The sequence below is a fragment of the Cydia amplana genome, chromosome 7 (genome assembly GCF_948474715.1).
Source record: "Cydia amplana chromosome 7, ilCydAmpl1.1, whole genome shotgun sequence".
Lineage (NCBI taxonomy): Eukaryota > Metazoa > Arthropoda > Insecta > Lepidoptera > Tortricidae > Cydia > Cydia amplana.
Genome location: NC_086075.1, coordinates 4,375,884 through 4,391,229, shown reverse-complemented (window position 1 = coordinate 4,391,229; position 15,346 = coordinate 4,375,884). Strand labels below are relative to the sequence as shown.

Genomic DNA, 15,346 nt, shown 5'->3' with positions numbered 1-15,346 from the left:
GTTCCTCGTTGCAAAAGTTAACAATAATGTTGCTTGTGTTTTAGACTATACTAAAAAAATTCAGTCTTGAAGTAAATTCTTGTAGAAAATGTTGCCACCCATCAAGTCTTCACAGCTGTAAGAAGAAGGTACACATTATTACACAGTCATATTCTTTCACTTGTAGACTATATCGTGTGATGAAAAGGTGGCTTAAAACTGCAGCGCCTACACATTTAAAATAGCAAATTGTGGCTCTTGATACTATCTATGTTCACAAAGGCGTGAGCAAAAATTAACAGATGCTACTGCGAGAATGCGATCTATGATGATAAGTTAGGCCAAAGATCTATGACGCGTATAATGGCTCCTCTACACGATGGGCCAACGCCGCGCCGGCCACTCCAAGGGACGCAGCCATGCTGTAGAATGAGATAGCAATATCACTTGCTCCCTCTAACGCATAAATGCGTCCCTTGGAGTGGCCGGCGCGGCGTTGGCCCATCGTGTAGAGGAGCCATAATAAAAAAGTCTAAGAAGAAAACGTGATTCCGAAAATTATAAAAATAAAGATGGCGCCATACATTTGGCTTATACTCGTGTAGATGGCGACACCGTTTGATATTTAACAATGTTAAAACATATCAGTGAAAGAACAAGGATCAAAGTCAAATGGCGTTCTAAAAGTTTTAATCCTGTGTCGAAAGATGGCAGTAAATTTACTGTGACTACAAAATTTACTAAGACAATAAGCCTCTATAAACTCAATTCTCTTTGGTTAGGCTTTACTTTTCACTCTGTGTAACAAAGTAGGTACTAATGTACTTATTTGAGTACCTATAAAAGAGCTGATTTCTACATATTATTGAAGGTTAAATACCCATTATATTCTTCTTACCTCTATCCTTGTTTCTGCAATATTTTCTTCATTTCTAAGTAGTTCGTGCTTCAAGCCGTTTCTCTTCCTGAAATAATAAATCAAAGATAAATACCATTGTCTTTTGTAATATTTACTTAGTGAGCTAAATAAATAATGAGTTAGGCAATTATTTGGATGAACCACTTTTCTAATTTACATACATAAAGATAAGAAGGCCAGTGACTAATGTTAAGTATTGGAATGTAGTGCTTAACGCACTAAACGTCATCGTTATCGTTCAATGTGTTGTTAGTTTAATTTACTGTTTTATGTCATAGTGTAGCAAACGAGCACATAGCCTGTTTCTCAAAAAGGTGACATTCTAACTAGTTTTTAGGGTTCCGTATTTCAAGAAAAGGTGATCAAGGCCTCCAAGGTTGGAACGGACCAGGCCGCGTAGCCAAAATGCCAATCGCTAACGCTCCGTAGCGAATGAAACGCAACTGTCACTGTCACACTAATGTGGAAGAGTGATAGAGAGACACACAAATTGATTCGATAGCGAAGCGCAAGCGATTGTCACCTTGGCTAGGCCAGCAGCGTCCTCACCTGAGTCACGGCCTCACGGGTCACGGCGGCATGGCTCATGCCATTTATTTCAGTTTATAATTTGATATACTTAGTACTGTTTGTACTTCAATAACAGAAATTAAATTTGGCCGTTCGATTGAATACGTTGTACCTCAGTAGTCTGCAGTGTCTGAAGAGGCCTTAAGGCTGTATTTGGAAAGTGGAGACCTAACACACGAAAATATATATACGATGTTAAATAGCTGCGCTATAGATTTCGTGATCGTAACACGCTAATTCGCAGCCATTTTCCCCTATCTTAGACCCTGGCCCTTGTAAGCATGTAAGCGTATGTGTTGTTGCGCACGTTGTAGGTTCTATATTTATACATCTACCCGTACCCGGGCACGAAACAGGCTTCTTTGTGCGACCCTCGCCACGGCTCGCTTCCGTCACAACTGACCGCTTCCTACGTACTACAGGAACTCTTAACTGACCTTAAGTAGACCCTATAATCTTTGCAATAAGGATTATTAAGTGTCAAGTTACAAGTAACAGCGTGGACGTCGCTACAGTATATCGAGTTTCGAGTCCTTTACCATTTCAATTTTAAAACATCCGAACTACACTTTAAATCATAGCGTTTACGTCCTTTTTTCTATCGAAGAAATGGCCATAACAATGCCTGTATAAATAAAACTTTTCAAGCCATTTTATGACCATACGTATTTTGTTTTGGCAATTGCGACTTTAAGCTCTAGGTTTTAAGGAGCTTGATTTTCGGTGGAACGGTATGATGGGACAAGATACCAAGATAACATCCTGCTTATGTCAGGCTTCGCTTTTTACTTGAGTGGGAAGTATGTACTTAACTATAATGGTTATTAACGTATCAGATTCGTAAAATTGTGAGTTAGGTAACTTTTGTTTCCGGTAAGGTAATTTGACTACCTCCTTAACTAATTGAAACAAATATTAGCAATACATTAAACTAGGTACCTAGTTAACAGAGTTCTAAACAATGGTTTTCACTGTCCAAGTGTCAAGATAAGTACTAAAGTATGAAATAGGTACTAAGAATGTGTCAGAGATATTATGCCTATTTGTCTAGGTAGGTTGCTTTTGTTTTAAGTATGCATCTTTGTATGAAATGAAATAACGAGTAGGTAGATACTGAAATTACGCGAACGTATTAGCTCTTAGATAATCTCTTTTTTTAGCTCTACTTGCGAACAAAGTTAGTACCTATTATAGTGAATCACTGAGTGCAATATAGAAGAACAAACTATGTATCTAAGTCGTGAGTAACTTTCAATATGAAGGTTGTTTTGTAGCTTCTGGAATCATCTTGAACCCCAATTATCACTTACAATACTTGTATTGTGATTCTTGATGTGAGGCAGAAACAGGCGACCAAGACGAATTATATTGTTTGCGGTGCCAATCGGCATCACCATCACTACATAGCTTGACAGTATAGTTGGCACAAGTAAGTATATCCTTCAGCTTCCAGGCCACCAGCGAGATGAACGCCGCAGTGCCGAGTACCGTCTTTACCATAAGGGCATACTATCAGGGGGCCCCCAAGGACAGACAGTAACATCAGTATATTTGATTACCCATAATAAATAGAAGATCATAGTAGATTTTTTTTATTTTAATTAGCTTTCTTTACTTTCCGCATAGTTTAAGACGGCTGAGTGCCGATTGGCCTCACAATACATTAAGTAATAGTCGGCAGTCACAAGTATAATATATCCTCCTCTAGACTATGAGCGAGGTGTACCTATGCGAGGCAGGCGATATTACTGCATGTGACCATTAGGACTAGATACGATGATGGCTTCCCTGTGTAGTGGGTATTGGGTACTTTGTGGGTATATCCTCCTCCACACCACCAGCGAGGTGTACGCGAGGCAGGCGATGCTGCATGTAACCAACACCATGATGCCTGCTGCGGTGCCGATAGGCATCTCTACATTACATGGCTTCCCTGAGCCGTGGGTATTGGGTACTCACAAGTATATCCTCCTCCACTCCACATCATCAGCGAGGTATACGCGAGGCAGGCGATGCTGTATGTAACCAACACCATGATGCCTGCTGCGGTGCCGATAGGCATCTCTACATTACATGGCTTCCCTGAGCCGTGGGTATTGGATACTCACAAGTATATCCTCCTCCACACCACCAGCGAGGTGTACGCGAGGCAGGCGATGCTGCATGTAACCAACAACATGATGCCAGCTGCGGTGCCGATCGGCTCACCCCGCGACGTGAATCGCTCCTTTGAATCCTTGCGGACTGTGTCGCTTGGCCCTGCAATGAAGAACAGAGGGTATTATAGGAGCGTAAGGCCTATTTAGACGGGGCGAAAACTCGCATGCGAGTTTGATTACATTGCGTAGTTTGATCGGTCGGCTGAATTGATGTAACCTCATTGGTCCGCAATGTAACTGAAATCGTAAACGAGTTCGCGCGCCGTCTAAATGAACCAAGGTAGGTAAGGTAGGGGTTAGCGCTGGGGAATGTAAACCGGTTTTTATTTGTATGAAATTTCGGTTAATAACCGGGTTTTCCATACAATTGAAAACCGGTTTACATTACCTAGTTAGAGCCCTTACGCTATACATACCTACTTGAATTCATTAGAGCCTCCAGTTACCCCATATCCCTTCCCATGGACTTTCACTTTCCCGAACCGACACAGTTGGGATATAAGTAGTCCGGTTGGGTACCTACTTAGGGTTAGGTGCTTAGGTATATTTGATTCTAATACAAGTTTAACTTATAGCAAAGAGTAGTATAATCGAACGAGCGAGCGAAGCGAAGCGAAATTCTTACATTCGACTTTGAACACGCGGCTGGCTAGCGGCACGTCTCGGCATTTCGATGTTTTTAAGCTGAACTGTCAGAAGATAGTTTGATACTCAATAACTTAAGTAAATTTGTTCTAATTTAAATGAAATTGGGTAAACGTGTAGTCGAGGGCATTATATTTTAGTCATTAAATTATGAGCAGGCCCGATCAAGAGGTTATTGAGCTAGAAGAGCTTAGAAGGCAAAAAAGCTGTTTGTGAGAGGTCTTGCTATTCTGGTCATTTTTTTGCAAGAAACATGGTCGAGTTTAGTATCAAATGAAAGTGCTCGACTTACACTTTTATAATATCGTTTTTAAATTTACCATTTTGAAATAATTAGCAAGATAGAAATAAAATAGAATAAACATAATATATGTATTTGACATTTGACAGGAAATATTTCGGCTTAGCACAGATACAGTTTATTTTAATCTCTATGGTGGTGACTTAAATCCAGGGGAGGGACAGCCGTATACGAAGCCCTTTATTCGAAAAAATAGCGCCATCTATATTGCTTAACGCTAAACTTGTAAATGGCGCTTCAAAATTGATGTAAAAAAGCAAATCTTGTCAGTAGAAAAAAGGCGCGAAACTCAAATTTTCTATGAGACCATATCCCTTCGCGCCTACATTTTTTCTACTGACAAGATCTGCTTGGCCAACTATATTATACATACTACTCTTTGCTTAAATCAATCAGTTAAGGGCTCCACAGACCTTGCAATAAATCCACGCGATCTTTGATCCATTGCCGCCTATAGAGCGACATAAAATAGTAGAAATTAAATAAAATGGAACTCAAAAATGTTCATACTAAATTGTTGCCATGTGTAAGCATTTTACGTCAAAAATGTGACAGTTACGTAGAAAGTGGCGCCCTCATTTATTTTCTATTATTTTATGTCGCACTATACGAGTACCTAAGTAGGTGCAACAAAGTCAATCGCTATATAATTTTTGGTTACCCGCGAGTTCTCAGTTCGGGGCGAACTACTAGTATATAGGACACATTATAGACAGTTGTATGCATTAAAAAGCTTGGGACTATGTCCACAATATGAGTAGGTGACTAATTAACATTCTCACTATAGTCACAATTACAAAAGCTTTCTAACGAAACGGTTTCGAAATGTTCCTTCAATTGGGTGGTCGTGTTGTTAAAATCCGTCTAAACTACACCGATTTTAATACTTAGAACAAAGTGGGGAACTGTCATTACAATGATTATAAACCTCATATTTTCACAAAAATCACTTTGTCGTTAGAAATGCCAACCAAGTTATCTTGATTCGACTGTATAAAGTTTGGTTTCGTAGTCCTATCGTCACATAGGATTAATTAAATGTAAAGATTTCGTAAATACGCTTTTCTTCGTACTTGAATTCTGTGGTAGATTTCATACTAATCTAATTAATTCCACAGCATCAGCCCTTGTCAAAACGTAGGCGGAGTGCCGCCGTTATACTTAGAAAGCGTAGGTGTTCGCTCCGCGTGTTTATATCAATGACGTCTCATTATTTGTAAGGTACAATAAACATAAAGCTTTACATCGACCGGGTTTTATGTGAAACTGTTCTTTATTGAAATGTAAACAAGGTTGATAATAGCACAAGCGCTTGCAGCTGTAATGCCCACTTGAATTGTAAGTGCATTTTACTAAAGATTCACACGACAGGTAACTTTGCGTAGGCGTTACGTGTTAAATATAACTGAATGCAAGCATCATAAGTTGATGCTTAACTTTCATAATAGCGTGACATGTTTGAAAGATGGCTAAAGTGGAGAAAAGTGTAAATACGGAGGCTACTGAATAGCGGTAATAAAATACTTTAATGGGTATTTTATGAGCGTCATCCATGTTAATTTAAGAGTTAGTAATTGTTGAAGCTATACAATGTAATAGTTAATGGAGAGGCATTACATGTTATTGTAATTTTATTTCTTACATGAATGTTTGATTTGGTGTTTATATTTGATTTTCAGTAAAACCAGCGATAACATCACACTGATCCATAGGTAACAGACCCATAGCCTGTCCTTATATCCACCACCATAAAAAAGTACGTCATCATCATCACGGCTACTGCATCTAGGGTTACCAGATCGAAAGGCGCTATTATTATTATTTTTTTTTTTTTTTTTTTTTTTTTTTATTATGGCAACAAACAGTCATTACATCAAAAGATACAAAGGATGGATTACAGAGAAGACAACCAGTGCCGAAATTTACAAGCGTTATTGTAGAAACATAGGAGTTGATACTGAGTGGTAGAGAGAGATCCATCGTACTACCCAACAGACAGGCTCACAACATTACAACTGACAATTTATTACTTTGTATACGTATATGTATATATATAATATATTTTGGAAACCTGTCAGTTAAGTTGTCGACGAAATCCAGCTAACAATTTAAATGACAATGACTAGGAAATATTAAATGGTAAATATTAACAAAGGTTCTTAAGATCTATCTATGATATATCATTTAGGTTTTACATTATTCAGAGTTCCAATTATCAAGAGTTATTGCGTGGGATGTAATAAACAATTAGATATTTTATTTTTAAAAGATGAAATGGATACATTAAAGGGGTTTATATGCAAAAATTTATTGTTATACATTTGAGGCGCACGGGAGAGAAAACAATTTTTTGTATATTTTTTCTTAAAGTGGAGAGGTGAAAATAGATATTTTTTTACGTGAGGAGCGAGCTGGACGATTACTACACGAGAGCCTTATTTTAGATAACAAAGTAGGAGAATCGATTAAATTATTTATAATTTTAAATAAAATTGTCGCGTCAGTTAAATTGCGTCTATTTTCTAAAGATAGAAGTCGGTAGTGTTGTAGAGATTCCTGGTAACTTGAGTTAATACGAAAATTGCGATAGTTGAGTATTTTAATAAAAATTTTTTGGACTTTTTCTATTCTAGATTTATGGCACTGGAAGTAAGGGCTCCATACAACACTACCGAAGTCTAATATGGATCTTACAAACGAGAAGTAAAGAATTTTTATTGTTTTGTTGGTTTTAAAGGGTTTACTGAGTCTATTGATGAGGCCTAAATTTCTAAATGCTCTTTTAACTATTTTGTCTATATGTGCATTAAATGATACCTTATCATCCATTATAATACCTAAATCTCTAATATTAGTAGCACGTTTAAGTGTATTATCACAAAGGTTATAGTTGAATATTATTGGATTTTTTTTACGGGTATAACTTATGACAGAGCACTTATCAGCATTTAAGAATAATTGATTTTGTAAACAGTATGACGACAATGTTCTAAGATCATCCTGCAAGTCCCAACAATCTTTGATTGAGGTAACTATTTTAAATAGTTTCATGTCGTCAGCATATAACAAGTGATTGGAGTTATTAAGTGTTGTGCCAATATCATTTATATAAACTGTAAATAAAAGGGGCCCCAAATGGGATCCCTGAGGAATACCAGAAGGCACGCTAAGAAAATTAGAACGGTACCCTTTAACACATACGGCTTGACTACGGTTACGTATATATGAGTCGATCCATCTCAGAAGGTTGCCGTGCACACCGGCGTTCAAAAGCTTGTTTATGAGCAGATCATGATTAATTTTATCGAAAGCTTTTGAAAAGTCGGTGTACACGACGTCCACCTGTTGGTTTCTGTCCATAGCTTGAAGTATAACGTCTGTAAAAGTTAACATGTTGGATTCGACACTCCTACATTTAAAGAAACCATGTTGATGTTCAGATATGTGGTGTTTCAATGCTGAAAATAATTCAGTAGTAACGATTTTTTCAAAAACCTTCCCTAGTACGCACAGTTTAGAGATCGGTCTATACTGGTCAATATGTGCCTTACCCTCTGTTGTTTTGGGTATGGGTGTTATTAAAGAGGATTTCCATATGCATGGAAATATTCCTGACTTTAGAGAGAAACGGAATATATACGTAATAGGTTCAGTAAGTTCAGCTGCACAGTTTGAGATTAAGAGTGGATGTATTCCATCTGGGCCAGCACCTTTATGAACATTAACATCGCGCAACTCTCGGAGGATTATATCTTTATGCAAATCAATGGAATCTATATCTACGGTTGTTTGAGATGTACTTGAAAAGTCTAACATACTATTTGAATTGTTATCTATAAACACGGAATTAAAATATTGGTTAAATGCGTTGCATATATCAATACCATCAGTTAGAAAATTATTTTTGTAACACATTTTGTCAGGCATGTCATTATTCATCGTTTTATTTTTGACAAAAGCCCAAAAGTATTTAGGATGCTTATTTATTTTTTCCTCGCTAAAATCAATGTAATTGTTGTAGCAGTCACGTTCCATTTTTTTAAATCTCTTTCTTAAGGTGGCATAGGTTAGATAGTCTTTTCTATTACCGTATATTTTCCATTTTTTATGCATTTTTTGTTTTTCTTTATTTAACTTAATAAGGGACTTTGTGAACCAGGGGGGGAGTTTATTACTATTATTGGATATAAATTTACACGGAACATGTTTCTCTATAAGTTCGTTGAGAGTATTATAAAAATAGGTAGTCATGTCTTCGACTAGTGACATAGACGAAAAGACGTTTAACCAATCAACAGTCGACAGGCCGGAACGTATAGCTTCATAGTCGGCTTTAAAAAACATTTTTTTACTGATTTTATTATTCATAAGTGAGGTTGGTAAACACAAGGATAAGTCTATGTCCAGGGCTTTATGGTGAGGATCCTCAGAAACCAGAGGTAACTCGCATGTCAACACATTACAGAATCTATTACATAACACTAAGTCCAATAATTTATCATTAGCATTAAACGATAAGTTATATTGAGACAGTAGGGATAAACTCATAAAATCAGCTAATAGAGAGCTGTGGTAATCATTGTTAGTATTTATGTCAATTGAGTCATTATCTTCATCGCGAAACCAAATTGCGTTCGAAATGTTAAAATCACCTAGTATAAGACATAGATCGTTAGAATGCGTATACAGTAATTGTTCAGCCCTAGATAAAAATGAGCTAAGTTGTCGGTCGTAGTTTTCACCGTGCGGAATGTACGTGCATATTATATGTAGATGCGTAGGAGCGAGCGAGTCGCGCGAGCCAAAGCCGGCGCGCGGCGAGGTCGCCGCGAGCGGCAAGCTGATCCACAGCTCGTCCGCCGGCGGCGGCGCACGCCACTCGGCTCGCTCAGACGCGCACAGCTCGCGGCGCACCGCAACAGCCACACCACCACCCCGACGGCACCCGCTAGCCCCGGGATCACGGTCACATCTAAACACCACATAGCGGTTATCGAAGTATTCAGAGCTATAAAAAGAGTCATTAAGCCATGTCTCAGTAATACACAGTATGTCATAGTCGTTGTTTATTAAGTTGCATAGAAAATCATGTGACTTCGTGCGCAAACCCCTCACGTTTTGATAATAAATAGAAATATGGTCAAGACTTTTCACTTTGATAGAATAAGTATAATATTATAATGCCTATTTGTTTCACTCCCGCGCAGAGTATATAGTAATTGTTATGTAATATTATTGCAACTGTATGGTTGTTTACATTAAGCAATTTCATTATAACTATTATAAGTTTAACATGCGCGCAATAATTTATTACAGAATAAGTAGATTTAAACACAAATCTCAATAATAAGATGCAAAACATTCCCAAAGTTTTATATATTATGATTAGTTCGATTACACAACTGTGAATCCTGTTTTCGACGATATAAGCATAATATTTAATTATGTGTAGTAACAAATTGACAATAATGAACGCGCTAACGAGTAGTCATACAATTTTTTTAAGGTCTTTTTCGGACGATATATGGATTGATTTGGAGTTGTCGTTTTTCCTTATGAAGATTTTACAATCGTTGAGCCAGATATATTTATAATTGCGGTCCTTGCCGAGTTCACGAACTGATTTGTATAACAATTTATTATGAGGAGCTAAATGATCGTTAACGAAAACAGGTTTCGATGCGCCGTCCATGCCCAGATCAGCTGTTGTCAGGCCGCGCCGCGCCCGCACCGCCGCAATCATTTCATTTTTGCGTTTTCTTTGGGTGAATTTCACTATTATGTTTGGGGGCATTGTAGACCCACTTGCTGTGATGTTTTTAGGGTTAAAGCGCTGCACACGATGAATATGATCTATATCAGTCGGGGTTAATGTGAGGCCGACCTTAGTGGCAATACTACGTATTATTACGTCTAAATTTTCACCCTTTGAGAACGGTATGCCTGAAATTTCAAGGTTGTTGATACGACATTGTTGTTCCTTGATAAGTAGATCCGATGATAATGAGGTAATTGTATTTTTCGCTTCGCAAAGATCCTTTTCCAATGTGTTTATTTTATTTGTTGTGGCATCATTGGAGGTTTTGATGTCATTTACTTCTGCCTTAAGCACGCTTTGTTCGCGTAGAAGTTGCTCATTCGTTGATTTGAGATCACTTATTTCTGTTCGTATGCCACTTAGGTCATTCCGTAAATCGGTGAAGTAGTTCTTGAAAGATATATCGAGTTCGATTATTATCGGGAAAAAATAAAAAAAAATCGGGATTTTGAGACTTAAGTCGGGAAAAAGAAAACATTCAAATTAAAGTACCTAATTGTATTAAAAACAACGATATTTTACATTATTGGCACTACGTAAACTGCTCTGCCCATAGACGTTTTTATAACGCTGATGCGCTCGACACGGATCGCTCGCTCGCTCGACGACAGTTTGGAATTTGAAATTATTGTTTTATAACGTGCAGCTGTTTTTCGGGACATTAATTTCCACTTTGTCGGGAATCGGGAACACATGCTAAAAATCGGGAGAATCCCGCCAAATCCCGACCATCTGGCAACCCTAACTGCATCCCTGACGGATTATTGTTGCAACACTGTGTCAAAAGCAGTTGAAACGACCGGTGCATGATGATAATTGCTGTGTGATCTATATTAAGAACGTGGTCGAAATTGAGAGGGGTGGTCGATATTAGGGCAGGTTACTTTATTACGTTCTCTGGGGTTGTAACGTGCGCGTGGATCCAATGTGGCGACTAGGCGATTATTATAACTACAAGTAGGGATTATTACATTCATTACAACGTGTGTTCTTAGCAGGCGCAGCGGAGTTTTATCACCCCGTTTGGGGTACCTACTACTACTGTGACATCTTGGAAAAACTAGCTTGGCCTCAAGACGACGACATACTACTCGTACCTATCATGCTAGAACTCTACCTGCGAGTCAGGCGGGCCGTCGGCGCGCGTGATTCTGATCTGATTAATTTGTCTTCCTCCAGACAGGAAGGTAAGCCGATGTGTTTTTCGTTATCGAGTGTATGTCGAACTGGGACCCCGAGCTTGTCACCAGAGACGTACCTTGCAAGAACTCTGCCTGCGAATCCGGCGGGCCGTCTGCTCGCGTGATTTCTTCGTCCTCAGGAAACGAAGGCAGGTCGATGTGTTGCTCGTTGTCGTCGCGCGAGTGCAGCATATCGAACACCTCGGACCTGGAGAAAAGGTTAGTGAATGCTTGTGGTCGCGTTCTCTCATTGGTAAAACGAGACTACGCGGATCCGGATAGGTACTTATTTCGTGTCTTATTATGTCTACTACCTAAGTAGGTACCTAAAGTTTTATCATCAACTGTACGAAATTTAAATTTCAAATCATCCATCACCTCACCAAAGTACTTTTTGGCACGCGCTTTGCTTGTCCAGATTTGTATAAAAAGCTTCTCTTTCAATAAGTGCCGTCCACAGGCAAAAAATGCCATAAAAACCATTGAAAAAATCTAAATAATATTTTTATTTACTACAATGTGAAATAGGTACCTACGTATTTAGTACGTACACCTAACACCATGTATGTAACATGGGTATTTGTTAATAAAGAATGTGTTAAGTACCTTATAGGAAATTAGTAGGTATAATCAAAATCTAAATTAGTTCTTTAACATTTAAATCCAACCAAAAAAGCCGATCGCTTTATCCGCTGACCACACAATCCATACATACCGGTTCAGCTACTTAAAACAATGTAGGTACCGCTAACAATAGTTCATTAATAATTAACACTTATCTATTAGAAAAACAATCGCCGCCTAACAAGAAGCGTGCAAGCGCACATTTCGAAAGCCTGATCATTGTAATCAATTCAATTAAGTGCGTAAGACACGTTCCCGTTCTGAGATGCCGTTATGTCAGGGACGGGAGAAAGGAATCTCGTGAGCTTAATACCTAACAATGTGCTCTGAGAGCTCAGTTAAATGCCTTTATATAGTCATCAGTGTGTTGTTTAATTCAAATCCTTCGGATTTGCGGCCATTGAGAGCGTTATGTATGTTAATCTTCGAATGGCAAGCGCCTATACAAGTAAATCATGTATTAATGGATAGGCGCAAGTAGCTGTGTAACTGAAAACGGAGGACTGCTGCTGCTCTCCTGTATGCCTTTGGACAGTCTTAAGTGTGTTTAAGTAAGCTGGGCTATAACCGCGAAAATCGAAGTTCGCAAATTGCGGGCATTTTTCTCTGTCATTCTAATTACGCCTTCATTGGAGTAAAAGAGAAAGATCCCCGCAATTTGCGAATTTCGGTTTTCGCGATTGCCCCTCAGGAGTGAGGTCAAGTTTTGCTGCAGATAGGAAAACGTGGCGTGAGCTTATGAAAACCCTCTGCTTTTATAAGAGCACCAACAATTCTATTGTCTTCTTCTTGACGTACGTTAGATAGTGAGCTATCCTGCCCTAGTAGCACGGTCGCATTTTTATCCTTTATCACCATGCCTGTCACGTATTCTAACAAGTATGTAAGTGCGAAAGTGACGGGCATAACGATAGTCGATAAAAATGGAACCGTGCTGAGCCCGGTCTAAACATAGTGACCTACTCACTTGCTGACTCCATCCTTGTCGTTAACCAGCAGTTTGAGCAGGGTGGCGTTAGCTTCTAGAGTCTTGTAGCGGCTATTATCTTCTTCCTCTTGAGGCAAGTTGGGCAACGTACTGTCTTGGAGGGCTGATGCAGCCAAGGTCAAGGGAGCTGTAACAATAGAAAAATCTAATAAATAAACAATTTGACTATTATGAAATCAAGTTCGTGAACAGTTTTGAATGATTCGTACGGTTAGTTTCACTAGACTTAATATCGACCGGTTAACATCAAGATGCATGAAATTGCGTCGAAATATCGGGAGCTCGAAAACAAAAGGTAATCACGGTTCATATAACGGTCGATATAAGTCAAGTTCGTGAAACCCATTTCTAATTAAGCAGCCTTATTTTCAGGGTGCCTGTGAAGTGTGACAATCGCTTGCGCTACGACAATGAAACGCCGTGTGTCTCTATCACTCTTCCATATTAGTGCGACAGTGACAGTTGCGTTTCATTCGCTACGGAGCGTAATCGATTTGCATGTTGTCTACACGCGCACGCCGGAACCCCTAAGGGGGTGAAAGTTTCGATTCTTACGGGAATGAGATCGCGGTTATCCTCGTAGTCACCACACGGGATTGTTATGCCATTTAAAGTCTATTTTTTTATTCGGTAGACTGAAATGACAGTTAATAGTATGAAATGACATTTCATGTCCATACAATTAACTGTCATTTCAGTCTACCGAATAAAAAAATAGACTTTAGGGTTCTTGCTAAATTGGAAATTCTATAGCGTAAGTATTGAACAACCAATTTAGCCAGGACCCTGAACGGCGCAACGATCGCGGAGCGTGATGGTACATTACAAATAATAACCCCGAATGAAGGGACTCTTTCCTAACTACTACGATTTGAGAACATACGTAGTAATTAGGTACCTACCTACACTTACCTACGTTTTTTGTACGATTTCTTGCCGTCTGCACTGTTACTAGACAATTGGTAAACCTTATTCCAAAGACATAAGGTTCACTGGTGTTAAGAGTATTGCTGTTATTACTTTTGTACACCTTTTGTATTACAAAGGTAGTACAGTCAGCATCAAAAGGTCATTGTAAAATAGCATAGCAAAAAAAGATGTCTTTATACCTATATATTAGAACAGTTAGATTATAACATACTTTTGAACGCGAACTGTAGAAATCTAACTCGTCTAGATTTGGAAGCGCGTTGTTTCATCCGCTACTGTTGATTGTGACTGTACTTACAGTACACAACAAACGTTAAATTGTGAGTTGTGATTGTGACTGTACTTACAGTACACAACAAACGTTAAATTGTGAGTTGTGAAGTCACTATCTATTGTACCTTTACCATATATTATGCCTACGGTAAAGTACACGATTTTATAGTCGTCTCTGGGAAGTAGTTAAACATAACTTTACGTAGGGAAGTTATTTCTAGGTACGATCCTTCTAAGATAGTTTACGGAACTAAGTTATAATACCTACTTACTTCCTTGATACATTTGTAAAATTGGCCGTCATTCAAACATGAAGGCCAACGGAGACGGGTAATACATCATTTTAATTTAACTAGGTACTTATGTATATATATTATGTAGGTAAATAAAAACGTAATAACATTCGATGAGGGAAGCGGGTAAAAAAACAGTTTGATATAAATACTAAATAAGTACAAAAACAGTAGGTAAGTTTAAAGATACTATAACTAACTAAATTAGTAAACTTCTTTAAGTATTTTCAATATTAATTACAAATAATGAGTCTTTCAAACAAAAGTTACTGGATGCATCAAAAAACTACCGTTAACATTTTTTGCATTCACACTCGAGGGCCACGGCCTTCTTTCCTTTATGGCCTTACGTTTTCTCTTTAATAAAATAAGTACCTATACTCTTAATTAATTCAGCATAATAATTATGTAAAACTGCAAATTATTTCGGGGCTACAACATCACTGTAAAAGTACATAAGCATTTTGAAAATATGTAATTTTATTTCTTAACTTATACATTATCGTCTAAAATATTTGGTGCAAGTAAACATTACTCGCAATACTATTGTATTTTAGTTTAGAATCAAGTATTCAAAATCCGACTCTATTTGTTAAAGAATAAGATTCAATGTCAAGTACAAGAAACGAAACCGAAAGCAGTTACAAACACCTTATTACTTTTGAT

The 15,346-nt window shown here is 38.1% G+C and overlaps 1 protein-coding gene across 2 annotated transcripts in view; it reads right to left on the bottom strand.

Moving 5' to 3' along the window:
* Positions 1-15,346, bottom strand: part of LOC134649397 (uncharacterized) — a 31,691-nt gene continuing 16,345 nt past the window's right edge. For both annotated transcript variants that reach the window (XM_063504146.1, XM_063504145.1), the window contains exons 3-7: positions 13,164-13,311; positions 11,650-11,780; positions 3,577-3,727; positions 878-944; positions 1-115 (exon numbers count right to left, since the gene is read on the bottom strand). In XM_063504146.1, coding sequence (XP_063360216.1) covers positions 110-115; positions 878-944; positions 3,577-3,727; positions 11,650-11,780; positions 13,164-13,311 — 503 coding nt within the window. In that variant the 3' untranslated portion in view covers positions 1-109. The remainder of the gene's footprint in view (positions 116-877; positions 945-3,576; positions 3,728-11,649; positions 11,781-13,163; positions 13,312-15,346) is intronic.